The sequence below is a fragment of the Musa acuminata genome, chromosome BXJ2-9 (genome assembly GCF_036884655.1).
Source record: "Musa acuminata AAA Group cultivar baxijiao chromosome BXJ2-9, Cavendish_Baxijiao_AAA, whole genome shotgun sequence".
Taxonomy (NCBI): domain Eukaryota; kingdom Viridiplantae; phylum Streptophyta; class Magnoliopsida; order Zingiberales; family Musaceae; genus Musa; species Musa acuminata.
In genome coordinates this window covers 42,564,251-42,576,416 of record NC_088346.1, presented here as the reverse complement: position 1 = coordinate 42,576,416, position 12,166 = coordinate 42,564,251, and the positions used below count along the sequence as shown (strand labels likewise).

General features: G+C 45.1%; 1 protein-coding gene and 1 long non-coding RNA gene across 2 annotated transcripts; one reads left to right on the top strand and one right to left on the bottom strand.

The window, feature by feature from the left end:
* Positions 1-1,916: 1,916 nt before the first annotated feature.
* On the top strand, positions 1,917-4,565 carry LOC135623467 (uncharacterized). The gene is made up of 2 exons (XR_010491401.1): positions 1,917-2,191; positions 4,111-4,565. It is a non-coding gene; the product is annotated as an uncharacterized LOC135623467 (long non-coding RNA).
* A 300-nt stretch (positions 4,566-4,865) lies between these two features.
* Positions 4,866-6,537, bottom strand: LOC103998632 (uncharacterized). The gene has a single exon (XM_065126470.1). It carries the CDS (start codon positions 6,233-6,235, stop codon positions 5,150-5,152), a length of 1,086 nt encoding a protein of 361 aa, XP_064982542.1. The 5' UTR covers positions 6,236-6,537; the 3' UTR covers positions 4,866-5,149.
* Between the last annotated feature and the right edge of the window lie 5,629 nt (positions 6,538-12,166).

The window sequence follows — 12,166 nt, the reverse complement described above, 5'->3', positions numbered from 1 at the left end:
AATTGAGAATCCTCTCCACCCACCCCCTCTAAAGAAAAGAATAGAAGATAAGAATAATTATTGAAGAAGTAAAGAAGTTTATTGAAGTAACTTAGCTTGAATACATTAACATATCCCTCTTCTATTTATACAGATTAGGAGAAAAGATTTTCCTCAACAAAATAGAGGATTTCCTGCAACAGAGTAGAGAGATTTTCTCATATAGTTGGGGAAATCTTATCTTCTATCATGCCCCCGCAAGATGGTGCTCCTATCAAGGATACCAATCTTAGATCGACGCAAAGAATGATTTACGAGCCAGAGGCTTCGTGAGTAGGGCAAGAGCGTGTTGTTGCTGTTGTTGTTGTTGCGATTGCGACGGCGACGACTGTAGTAGAGGAGAAAGCTGCAGTAATAGAAAAAAGCTATAGCAATGCTGTAATAGAGAAATAAGCTGCAGTAAAGGAGGAAATTGCAGCAATGTTGCAGCGATACTATAGCAGAGGAGGAAGCTACAGCAGAGGTGCAGCAGAGAAGAAAGTTGCAATAGAGGTACAGTAGAGGAGGAAGCTGCAATAGAGGTACAGCAGAGGAGGAAGCTGCAACGATGCTACAATAGAGAAGAAGGCTACAACAAAGGAGGAAAGATAAGGCAGTGCTGGTGAGCATAGCACTAGAGACGCCATAGCGAAAGGGAACGGACGTTGGTACAGAGTGGCAGTGGAGACAATAGTTGCCATTTGCCGAGGAGGAAAGATTTATCGCACCGATAGCCTGACGATGGAAAAGCAGTAGTAGAAAGCTTTTTCTTTTGCCGCCAAAGGTGGCAACAGATGAGTCGATAGGGAGAAGAGAGCTTGCTCTAGGCAAGTGGCTCTGATACCATGAAGAAAAGAATAGAAGATAAGAATAATTATTGAAGAAACTTTATTGAAGAAGTAAAGAAGCTTTATTGAAGTAACTTAGCTTTAGCTTGAATACATTAACATATCCTTCTCCTATTTATACAGATTAGGAGAAAGGATTTTTCTCAACAGAATAGAGGATTTCCCTCAACAGAGTAAAGAGATTTTCTCATATAGTTGGGGAAATCTTATCTTCTAACACCCCCCACCCCCTCCCCCTCCCCCCGACATTGACTTTTGTGTAGGATCTCCGAGAAGACTGGAACCCACCACCTTGTACCCCATAACGACCGCCTCATCTATTCGCCGCAAGGGTCACTTGGACAACTCTATGCCTTTAGGTCAACACCGAGCCATGTCGATTGCCAGTCGATGGCATCGAGACAACAATACTAATGAACAAAGATCTTTCTCAACAATACTAATAAACATAGCTCTCCTTCTCTCAAATCCTAATTAAATTTTTTTTATCAAGAATAGAATCAACTAATAAAGTTTTAATTTGAGCAAAACAAAAAGAAACAGAAGAGAAGTTACAATTATCGATTTGCCCATTAGTTTCGTGTCAATTCAGTATGTAATGTCATATGTAGCATTTTTCATTAGTGCAGCAGACACAGATGAAAAGCCACACCGAAGGAGGAAGAGAAGATAGAGTGATGTAATACCGATAGATGCCTCATTGCTTTGTCTCATCTTTCTCCTCGTCATCGATATTCTGATTAACATTAGTAAGATTGACTATTGTATTATTCTTGCCAACCATAGTACTATCATCACCACCGTTAAAATTATTTTTTTACTATTTTCATACTATTTTATATTATATCTTCTATCAATAAAATCGATGATATTAAAATAAATATAATTAAATATTTTATTTTATAATTATAATAATCTTAATATAAATTTTTTTAGTGTATTTACCGAAGTATTAAAGTGATCAAAGAATAATACGTAATTAGTCCTGCTATCTCGTCAAGTTTAATTATCCCTTAATCATAATGTCGAGACAAGTCGACACATTTCACCGCCAATGGACGGTGGACACCGTCGCCGCGCAAGGTCCCATGCTCGGCCCCAAGCCAAGCAAAAGACAAAAGTATAGGGTTACCAAGCCAGATCGGAGGAAGGATGGGAGTTGATGCCCTAATGGCTTAAGGAGCGTTCTTGGACAGCGAAAGACCACCACCGCCATCACAACAGAAGGAATGGCGTTCTCATCTTTCCGAGCTGTGCTTCCCTCGCCTCATCCTCCGGCCGCAAAAGACTCCGATGTCGTCGGAATCGCCCAAAACAAGTTCCAGGTATTGCTCTTTCTCTTAGCCTCTAGGAAAGATGACATGTATCAGGAAAAAGAAATTTGAGACAAGATTTCGCTGGGGGTTTCTTATCGATCTGCTGTTCGCTGCATTACACGTTGAAGTTAAATTTGACCCAATAAATAAGTCCTGGGATCATCTATGTGCAGAAAATTTTGGGTGTTCCGGAATATAAGGTCTCTTGATGTTGTGTCTGTTCGATTTCTTGCTCATGTTCCATGATTGAAAAAATTAGTGTTATACTTTGTAATTGCAACAGCAATGTCAGCTACTGAATTCAATGGTTGCATATGAGAGACGCAAACAAGCAAGTGTTGCATGATATCTGACATGAAGTCCACTGGCGTCATAAATTGTAGATCCGAAAGCTTCATCATAAGAAATAGTACTAATGTAATCTAAAGAGAAGGAAGCACACAAGTAAGATATTTAGCATGCCAACAAGAGCTTTTTATTCTTTTGTTCAGAACTGGAATGTTCTAACTATTCGGGATCAACTATATGGATCTTTTACCACTTTTGATTCATGTAAAAAGCAGTATCCTCAGTTGAATTCAGATCGTTTAAATATTTATTTATAGATTATAGTTCACCATCCGAGGTTGCCGCCTTCCATAGTTCTTCGATTTTTCTTACTGTGCTACTCTATTTTCAGGATTCGACTTTGTTTGTTCATTGTCCTCAGAGAATCACGTTTATTTATTTCAACACTGGAAGAATTGGGTAGGCATGTTAGCTTCAAAGAGCTACTTGCATCCTGATATGAATGTTGAAGACAGCTGAGATTTTAGGTTCAACGTTAAAATAAGTATTCATGATGTTAGATTTTTTTTCTTTTTACAATGATTGCATTTTGAATCAGTGTTCAGGAAAGAAACCCAAGAAATTGAACTGTTGTGGTACCATTCAAGAATGTCAGAATTGAAAACACATGTTAATAAGATGGAAATGTGGAGCACAGAAGAAGGTATCATGCACAAACACAACTAGGTGGGACATGAGACCAGCCTGGATATCATAGTTATGGTGTAATTGGACCACATGAGAGGATAAGTGGTAAGCATGAGGCAGTGTCTGATTCGAGTGTATTAAAGGGATGGATGTTGACTAATAAAAGCATCCTGAAAAACTGAACTCAGATGACTATTATTTTTGTTTTCCCCTTCTTGTGCACCAGTCTTTCTGAGATTATTCAATAACATATAACAAATCTAATTGGCTTTGTTACAAGATATTTATCAACTGATATAAAACATATGTATTGTGCTGAGTATTGAGATTATGATGATACAATCTTGATAACTATCTTATTTATATATTTGTATAGAGAAGTATGCTATTATTTTTGTGACTTGAAGTAGCTGATCTGCTTTGCATCCTTTGTATAGTTAATTTAGAACACTATGAAAGCAAACTGGTGTGTCCTCAGTGGTAGTTGCAATTATTTTTCTTGCTCTTCACAAAATCTAGCCTCATATTGTATGAGAATACATACATTTATAAAACAAATTGGGTTGCTGAATTGATATGTTATCCTGCATTTGTTTCTTGCTATTCTTTGTTATGCAATTCTAGCTATTCTGTTAGATACCAAGAGAGGTTTGTCAGACAAAATAACTCCTCTGCTGCTCTTACTGCCAGACTCATACAGCCATGAAAAGAAACCTAACATTTGCCATTTAATTTTCTTGATCTTTCTCCCACTTCTATCTGTGCTCTTCCCTTGTAAGATGATTTTTTTTTTGATGCTGTGATTCTTAAAGATTGTATCTTCTTTTTGTATGAAGCATTCAATCTGTAAATGACAAAATTATTCCCACATTTTAACCATGTTCTCTCATGTTTTTCCCTTTCCCTTTCTTTGTCATTCGATGACTGTGGTTACCATAATTTGTATCATGCAGGCGACTAACAAAGTAAACGAAGTGAAGCTGGTGGGTAGCATATCAAGAAGAGATGCAATGTCCTGCTTGTTTGCCACCTTGATGGCAACATCAGCACGCAGTGACCCTGCCGAAGCTCGTTCCGTGAAGCCAGAGACCCGAAGAAAAATCAGAGAGAAGCTCAACAAGCTTCGGGAGAAAGCAGGAGTTCCAAAGGACAAGACCGCCGCTAACCCTAAGAACAAGGAAAACCCACCAGCAAGTCCTGAGGACAGATTGACTGCACCTTTGGTTGAGGCAACTCTGTGAAGTAACGACTTCCAACATCACTTACTGTTGCCTTTATGCTCTGTATAACCTTTCAGTCTCAAGTACTTGGGTACTTCAGATCTAGTATGGTGCTTTTATCCTTCTCTATCCTCAGGTAAATGTCTTTAAAGAGCATGAATGGTATTGCATGTTGTTAGTTGATATTATCTTTCTGAACAATCTGGCCTTGATGCCATATATCTTGGCAATGAAGCCCCCCACTATGACTGCCTGATAAAAAGCAATCTTAACTCAAGATTTGAAACCCAGTGATCAAGTTGATGAGCATTCTCATGTTTCCCTTGTGATTCAACTTTGCCTTTGGATGTAGAACAGCAAAATGAGCATGATCCAGTTTTGTGACAGTTTGGTTGCCAGAATCAGAATCTGTCTCGTTGTAGCTGTTCCCTTGCAACTATGTCACCAACATTTAAAGTTCATAAGAAGGAAACTTGAGGACATGCATATTGTCATCAGGAATTCGGAATAATAATCAATATGAGAAATCAAAATTCTATACATCTAAAAAAAGAACATGATGAACCCTAATTATCCCATCTGAAGAGTAATAAATAGTGATAAACACGACTAGTGATCCATTGTGAATCTGAAAACCCTTACAATTCTCATAAACATCAAAAACTCAATTGCCATTTTGTTTTCTTCCTGCTCTCATGCAGTTTCTCTGTTGTTACTATACTCGATGGCCATTTTGTGTTCTTCCTCTTCTCATGCAGTTTCTCTGTTGTTACTATGCTCTCTTCTTGTTCAGGTTGGTGACAAGCTGCCCCATCTGAAACCTCCAGTAGCAGAAATAAGCCAATCCCAGACCAATCAGCACAAATCCCCACACCATCTCCCCTTCCCCTTCCTTCCCCCACTCCACCTCCTCGATCCTCCTCACCTTCTTCTCTTCTCCGCCTTCCTCTTCTCCAGGTGTCACCAGAACGTACGCCCTCCGCCCCTCGCGCACGGACACGGCTGTGGCCTGCCAACCCTCCTCTACCGCCGCCTCGTCCTGCACCGCCGCATCTCCCCACCCGTCCCGGCTCCGCAGCCAACGCGTCCCCGCTCCTCCCCGCGCCAGCACCGCTCCCCCGTCGCTCCTCACCGCGATCCCTTCCGCGGCCGCCCCCACCCCCTTCCTCAGCACCTCCTTCGCCGCACCGTCCTCTTCGTCGACCTTGAACATTCTCCCGGTTCCACCCCTCTCCACCACCAGCAGAAACCCGTGGCTCACGTGCGCCACCGCGCCCAGGCCCTCTGACGACGGATCGGCGCCGTAGATCGCCGATCTGGAAAGGACGGACGCGGTCCCATCGAGATCCGCCTTAAGGACGACGCTCCCAGCGGTGATGAAGGCGGAGCCAGTCTTGGGGTCGACGGCGACACCGCCGGGGACTGCAGAGGGGTCGGGGAACGAGGAGAGGAAGATGCGGCGGTGCGGGCGCGGGGAGCGGAGGTCGTAGGCGGCAAGGGCGGCGGGGCCGGCGAGGGCGATGAGGAGGCGGCGGCGACGGTCGTCAACGGTGAGGGCGGCGACGGAGGAGGAGGAAGGGAGGAGGAGGTCGGAGACGAGGGCCTCGGCGACGCCTGCGTCGGAGACGGAGTAGACGGCGGCGTGGGAGAGGCGGGACCCGACGAGGAAGTGCTGCGCGGAGGGGTCCCAGGCGAGGCCGCGTGGGAAGGGCACGGCAGCGGGGATGGCGATGACGTGGCGGCCGCGCCCAAGGGCAGAGCCCGTAAGGAGGGCAAACAGAAGGAGGAGGAAGGGCAAGCTGCGGAGGTGGCGCAGTCGTCTGGTTGCAGGGAAACGGCAGGAGAAGGAAGGCATCATCGCTTCTGCGTACGAAGAGAAGATCGAGAGACGGGAGGGGCTTCGGGAGAGAGGAAAGGAGCGGAGAGCTGAAAGGCGGAGTCGTGGATGTCCTTCTCATTGGACGGCTAAGGTTGCATCTCTCTGACCGATGCCAAATCGGGTCAACCATTATCGGATCGAAGATTATGATCCGCACGCAAAATGGTTCGGGTCGGGATCAGGTCACATCTGGTTAGGATTATATAGAATGATTTGGGGAAGCAGTAATAGTGTCTTCCCATAGTTCCCAACAGATCCAAGAAGCTTACCGAGGTGATCATCCATTTCCTCCTACCTTAACTAAGCGGCACATTTGCATGAAAAGAATGAATGAACTGAAAAGTTCTTCAATTTGGATGGCAACAGTGTGTCGGATGGGACGAGGAGGAGATTGTACGACTCTATTCTTTATGATCCACCTGAGGAACACGAGAAAGAAGTTGCAGTAAGTAGTAATGACGAAGTGTGCAGCTAAATTGGCACGAGTATTACCTAATTTTAATTGTTTTCTTCCTCATAAACTTTGTTGGCCGATCGTGATTTTGTGCTGGAAAGGATGTCGCTTATGGCCGGCACAAGGAAAGAGGTAATCCTCATTCTGTTGCCTTGCTCTTCTTCTTAAGCTGATTCCAGTTTATACTCGGTTAACAACATGAATGATGATCCATAGCTAAATTGTGCCAGCATCATCAAATGAATTTGTTGATTGAATTGTGTTAAAGATTTCACGACTGCACATGTCACCTGGATTTTTTTTATTTCTTTTAAATCTTTTCATGACCAAATAGATAAACATCATTTTATTCATCATTCATAAATATTTATTACAATTCTTTTATTACAATCCATTTATTCATCGAATCATAAATAGAAAAGTAAACATAGTGATGTTAACTTCAATAATCATCCAAATGACTCTACATAGCGGTAGAGGAAGCTTCGCTCTCCACTAGAATCCGATTTAGTACTAGAGGGAGGCTGTTCTGAAAATAAAAAAAATAAAGAAAATTCAGCAACGCTAGTAGGAACCCCAAAAGTCAACTCAAAATATATACATGATCAAAATTCAATCAATCATCTCATTGGCGTATATTAAGTACCCGAAGGAGCACTCCCCCAACAACGGATGGAGAGGCTTTATCCTACGGGATGAGTTTGTGTTCTCCCAACAGCGGATGGAGGAACTGTTTAGCCGCCACGTCTGACGGCCCGCTAATCCCCGAAGGAAATCGCCCTACCTGCTCTTGGCAGGAAAATAATATAATCTCACACTGGTCATGTCCATTTTGGGATGAAATAACATATTTAAAACGTCTCTTTCAAATATCATCAATATCAAATAATATAAATTAGCCCTCAATTGACTTGAACTCTAGTTTAATCGATTCAATTGAACTCGATTTACTAGAGCCTAACTGAACTGATCTCTAATCCTTATTTAACTGGTCTGGAACTACCCTAGACTGGTATAATTTAGACTAGATTAAGTTTAATTTAGGTTAAACTAACTTGAATAAGTCAATCAATTCGGAATCACCCTGAATTGATCTAGACTAATCAAGTCTAGTTTAGTTCAATAAATATTTGGGCTCAAGTTCAACAATAATATTGGGCTAAATTGAGCCAGTCCATCTACTGGTCATATGCATCATATATGATTCAGCATGCATTACACAAAACTGGCCCAGCCCTGGCCCATGGACTAGTCATGTGCGTCACATGTGACCGCTCATAATGGTTGGATTGGGGTAGCCTACGGGCCAAGGTTTGACCCGTGGGTTGGGCCTGGCCTATGAGCAATTTCATTTCAATTAATATTCAATTTCATATCATAGCATATACCCATTAACAACATAAATAAAAACATAATAATGCATTAAAAGATAGACGAGGAGAAAAGCTTTAATACAAGGAAATAACATTCTAAATTTGACTAGAAATCATAAGACATTAAAAGAGAGACCGGGAGATAAGTTTTAATACAAGAAAATAGCCTTCTAAATTCAAATAAAAATCATGTTTTCAATACATATAAAATTTCAACATATTCTAGTCATATTTTAAATCATTCAGAATAATATATTTTAAATTTTAGATCAAAGAATATCAAAAAGAATTTTAGATAACATATTCTAGTCTAACAAGATTTTAATCCAGACAAGATTAAAGATAAACTGTAATACAAAAAATATATCATATAAAACATATACCTTTTTAACATATTTAATTCTACAATAAAAACCTTAATCATGGGTCAAAGAATATTATGAAAAATTTAACTGATTACTTTAATAAAAAAAATTTGACATTTAAAGAATTGATACACATTTTTCAAACTATAAAACCTTCAACATTTAAAGAATCAAAATAGAAGCTAAAACTTTTAAATTTAAGAAAGGTAGGGAAACCTACCTCTTGTCAACAGGGTGTAACTCCTCGTTCTCTTATCAACAGGGTGTAACTCCTCGTTCCTCCCGCTGCTAGGCTCGACTAGGTGAGAAACGAATGAAAGAAATCCCTCCCCTTTAAATAAGAGGAGATGAGCCTCTATTGAGGGAAATTCATTTTAATTTTTATATTTATTTAATATAAATTATTTTTATTTAATATACTAACAAATATGATATCATCTTATTTGAAATACTTAATATTTATTTTCTTAATTCATATCAACAAACAAGGAAGTAGATTAAGATTTTCTTTTATTTAATATAAATTATTTTCATTTAATATACTAACAAATATGATATCATCTTATTTGGAATACTTAATATTTATTTTCTTAATTCATATCAACAAGGAAGTAGATTAAGATTTTCTTAAATTATAATAATAAGTAAGGAAATAAAATCAATTCCTAACTTAAATATTTGATTTGATTACACACATCTGCATAGTAAAAGAAGTAAATATCTAAAATTTATGTTTTGCTATGAAATTTTATAGGCCTCGAGCTTATACATGACCTTCACTGTAGATGGCATAAATTTCAGCTCATACTTAGACTAAATGGCAATTAATTTAGTTTTATTGATGATGTGGGTGTATAAATTGACTTCAAGCCTGCACCTATGAGCTAATGACTCAGGTGTTGTAACAGCATCACATGTAACCAAAATAGTTATCAAAGCAGTTAATATCAAACTATCATGTCATCAAGATAAAATCATTAGACAAACTAAATTACATATGGTTAGCAACAAGATCTAAATAGGATAATTACTTGATGAGGATAGTAAATATGATAAGACTCGGCTGACGTCAATCGACGCCTCACGCCTCGATCGACGCGATTGCACTCGGTCAACGGAACCGGAACACCGGCCGAGGCGCATTAATGCCTACTCAGGCTCGGTCCTTCATGCCACACCAACACCCATGTCAGACGCTACCAGCCTGCCTCCTGCAGGCGGGCACATCAAACAACAATAAGTTTTCCTATAAATACCCTCTCGTTCATCAGAAGAGGTGGAGAGAGGGGACAGAGGGACAAACACACAAAAACACTTCTTCATCTGAAACCCCCTCCACATCCGCTGACTCGATCGTCGGAGGGGTCGGGTCAAGCTTCCCGACCCGACCTTTGTGCAAGTCCGAAGCCGAAGGTCCCCGCGAGACGCGCAGGCGAGGAGCCCTCGCCCGGAGCAAGCGGCCACCCCGTCCCGATCGGACTGCCTCGGCGGGCTCGAGGAACGCCCCCAGGGAGATCCCCGTCGTCCGGACCCGAACCGAGCCGCGTTGGCCCTGAGGCCACGGCTCAAGGCTGTTTCCCACAACAGATTGGCGCTAGAAGGAGGGACGGAATGTCGGGTGATCATCCGAACGGCTCAGATGAGCCCACGGCTGAGAGGTCGCACCCGACCGAAGCCACGGGGGAACATCCCCCGCATGGAGACCATCGTGACGAACACCCCGCCACGACCTCCGAACAATATTGGCGAATATTCAATGACCCGGGCTTGTTGCCGCCTGACGGCGCCCCAGCCGACTCAACGCCCGTGTCACCCGAGGCCTTTCAGGACCTCGCCCGTCAAGTCCGAGCTCTGATGGAAATGGTGCAAACCATTACCCCGCTCGTTTCGCATCCGACGCACCCGCCCGCGATCGAACCACTACGATAATGCAAGGCGCCCGTTCGGGCCCACATGACACTACCGGAGCCCCCCGCTTCGTCTCGGGTCTGACCGGCCCCACTCGAGGATCCAGTGATGGCAAACCCGAGCAGTCGCCCGGAACCCGAGGCACTCTCTTTGGACTCCCTGCGGGCCCAGTTGCGCTTCGTCAGCCAGCGACTCGATGAGGTGCAGAAAGAGGTTCGCAGGTCCAAGGGAGAGCTCGGGGAGGACACACACCAAGGGTCTCCCTTCACGCCCGATATATAGGATCTGACAGTCCCCCCGGACTTCCAGCTCCCCTCCCTGGACGCTTACGATGGCTCCACCGACCCGGCGGACCACGTAGCCGCTTTTCACTCCCAAATAGCGCTATACGGAACCTCTGATGCCCTGATGTGCAGAGTGTTTCCTACCACTCTAAGAGGGCCGACCCATGCGTGGTATGGCGGCTTGAAGACCGGAACGATTGCTTCCTTCGGCCAGCTCGCCAATGAATTCGAGCTCCACTACGTAGCCTATGCACGACCAAAGCCCTCCGCGGCGCTGCTCCTCGGACTCGAACAAAGGGAGGACGAGCCCCTCTCACATTTTGTGGATCGCTTTGCCACGTAAATCCGGGGTTTGCCGAACACTCACCCCTCTCTGTTAGTGCAGGTGTTTATGATAGGTCTGCGACCTTCCAGATTCCTCTGATCCCTCGCGGAGCGACCTCCCACCACGGTGCCAGAGATGCTCCAACGGGCTAACCGGTACATCGCGGCGGAGGCCTGGGCGGTCGTGAGGAGAAGGGACGACTTCCGGCCGTGGGCTCCATAAGAGAGGTCAAGCACCCGCGGTGGCTACACCAATGTAGCCCTCACGAAAAGAAATCGAGGCCCTGCCTCAGTTCCTTTCGAGCGAAGGTTCAGTACCATTTGACTACCTCCCGGTTCGCGGTTAGCTCCAACCTAACCCCCTTCTGTATCTACACGGCTTGGCCCGACTTGTATCCCTCGGCCGTAGTCGGCCCGAGCCCACCTCAATGCGGCTTGCCCGCCTGAGCGTGTCCCTCGGCCATAGCCTGTCTGCGCCGAGCTCCTCGGCCACAGACCGCCGAGTACACCTCAGCGCGGCCTGCCCGCCTGAGCCGTGTCCCTCCGCCGCAGACCGCTTGCGCCGAGCTCCTCGGCCGTAGCCGGCCCGAGTTCACCTCGGCGCGGCCTGCCCGCCTGAGCCGTGTCCCTCGGCCGCATGGTGCCCGAAACCACACTTGCGCGGCCTGCCCGCCTATGTCGTGCTACTCGGCCGCATGGTGCCCGAAACCACGCCTGCGCGGTCTGCCCGCCTGCGTCGTGCTACTCGGTCGCATGACCCTCGAGACCACGCCTGCGCGGTCTACCCGCCTGCGTCGTGATCCTCGGTCGCATGATGCCCGAGACCACACCTGCGCGGCCTGCTCGCCTACGTCGTGCTCCTCAGCCCCATGTTTCCCGAGACACACCTACGTGGCCAGCCCGCCTGCATCGTGCTCCTTAGCTCCATGTTCCCGAGACACACCTGCGCGGCCAACCCGCCTGCGTCGTGCTCCTCGGCTCCATGCTTCCTGAGATCACGCCTGCGCGTCTAGCCCGCCTGCGTCGTGCTCCTCGACTCCATGCTCCTCGAGACACGCCTGCGCGGCCAGCCCGCCTGCGTCGTGCTCCTCGACTCCATGCTTCCCGAGATCACGCCTGCGCGGCCAGCCCGCCTTCGTCGTGCTCCTCGGCTCCATGCCTCGATACACACTTGCGTGGCCAGCCCGCCTGCGTCGTGCTCC

Bases quoted from the DNA above. Each gene is read 5' to 3' on its own strand.
- LOC103998632 (XM_065126470.1), bottom strand. From the start codon at position 6,235: ATGATGCCTTCCTTCTCCTGCCGTTTCCCTGCAACCAGACGACTGCGC.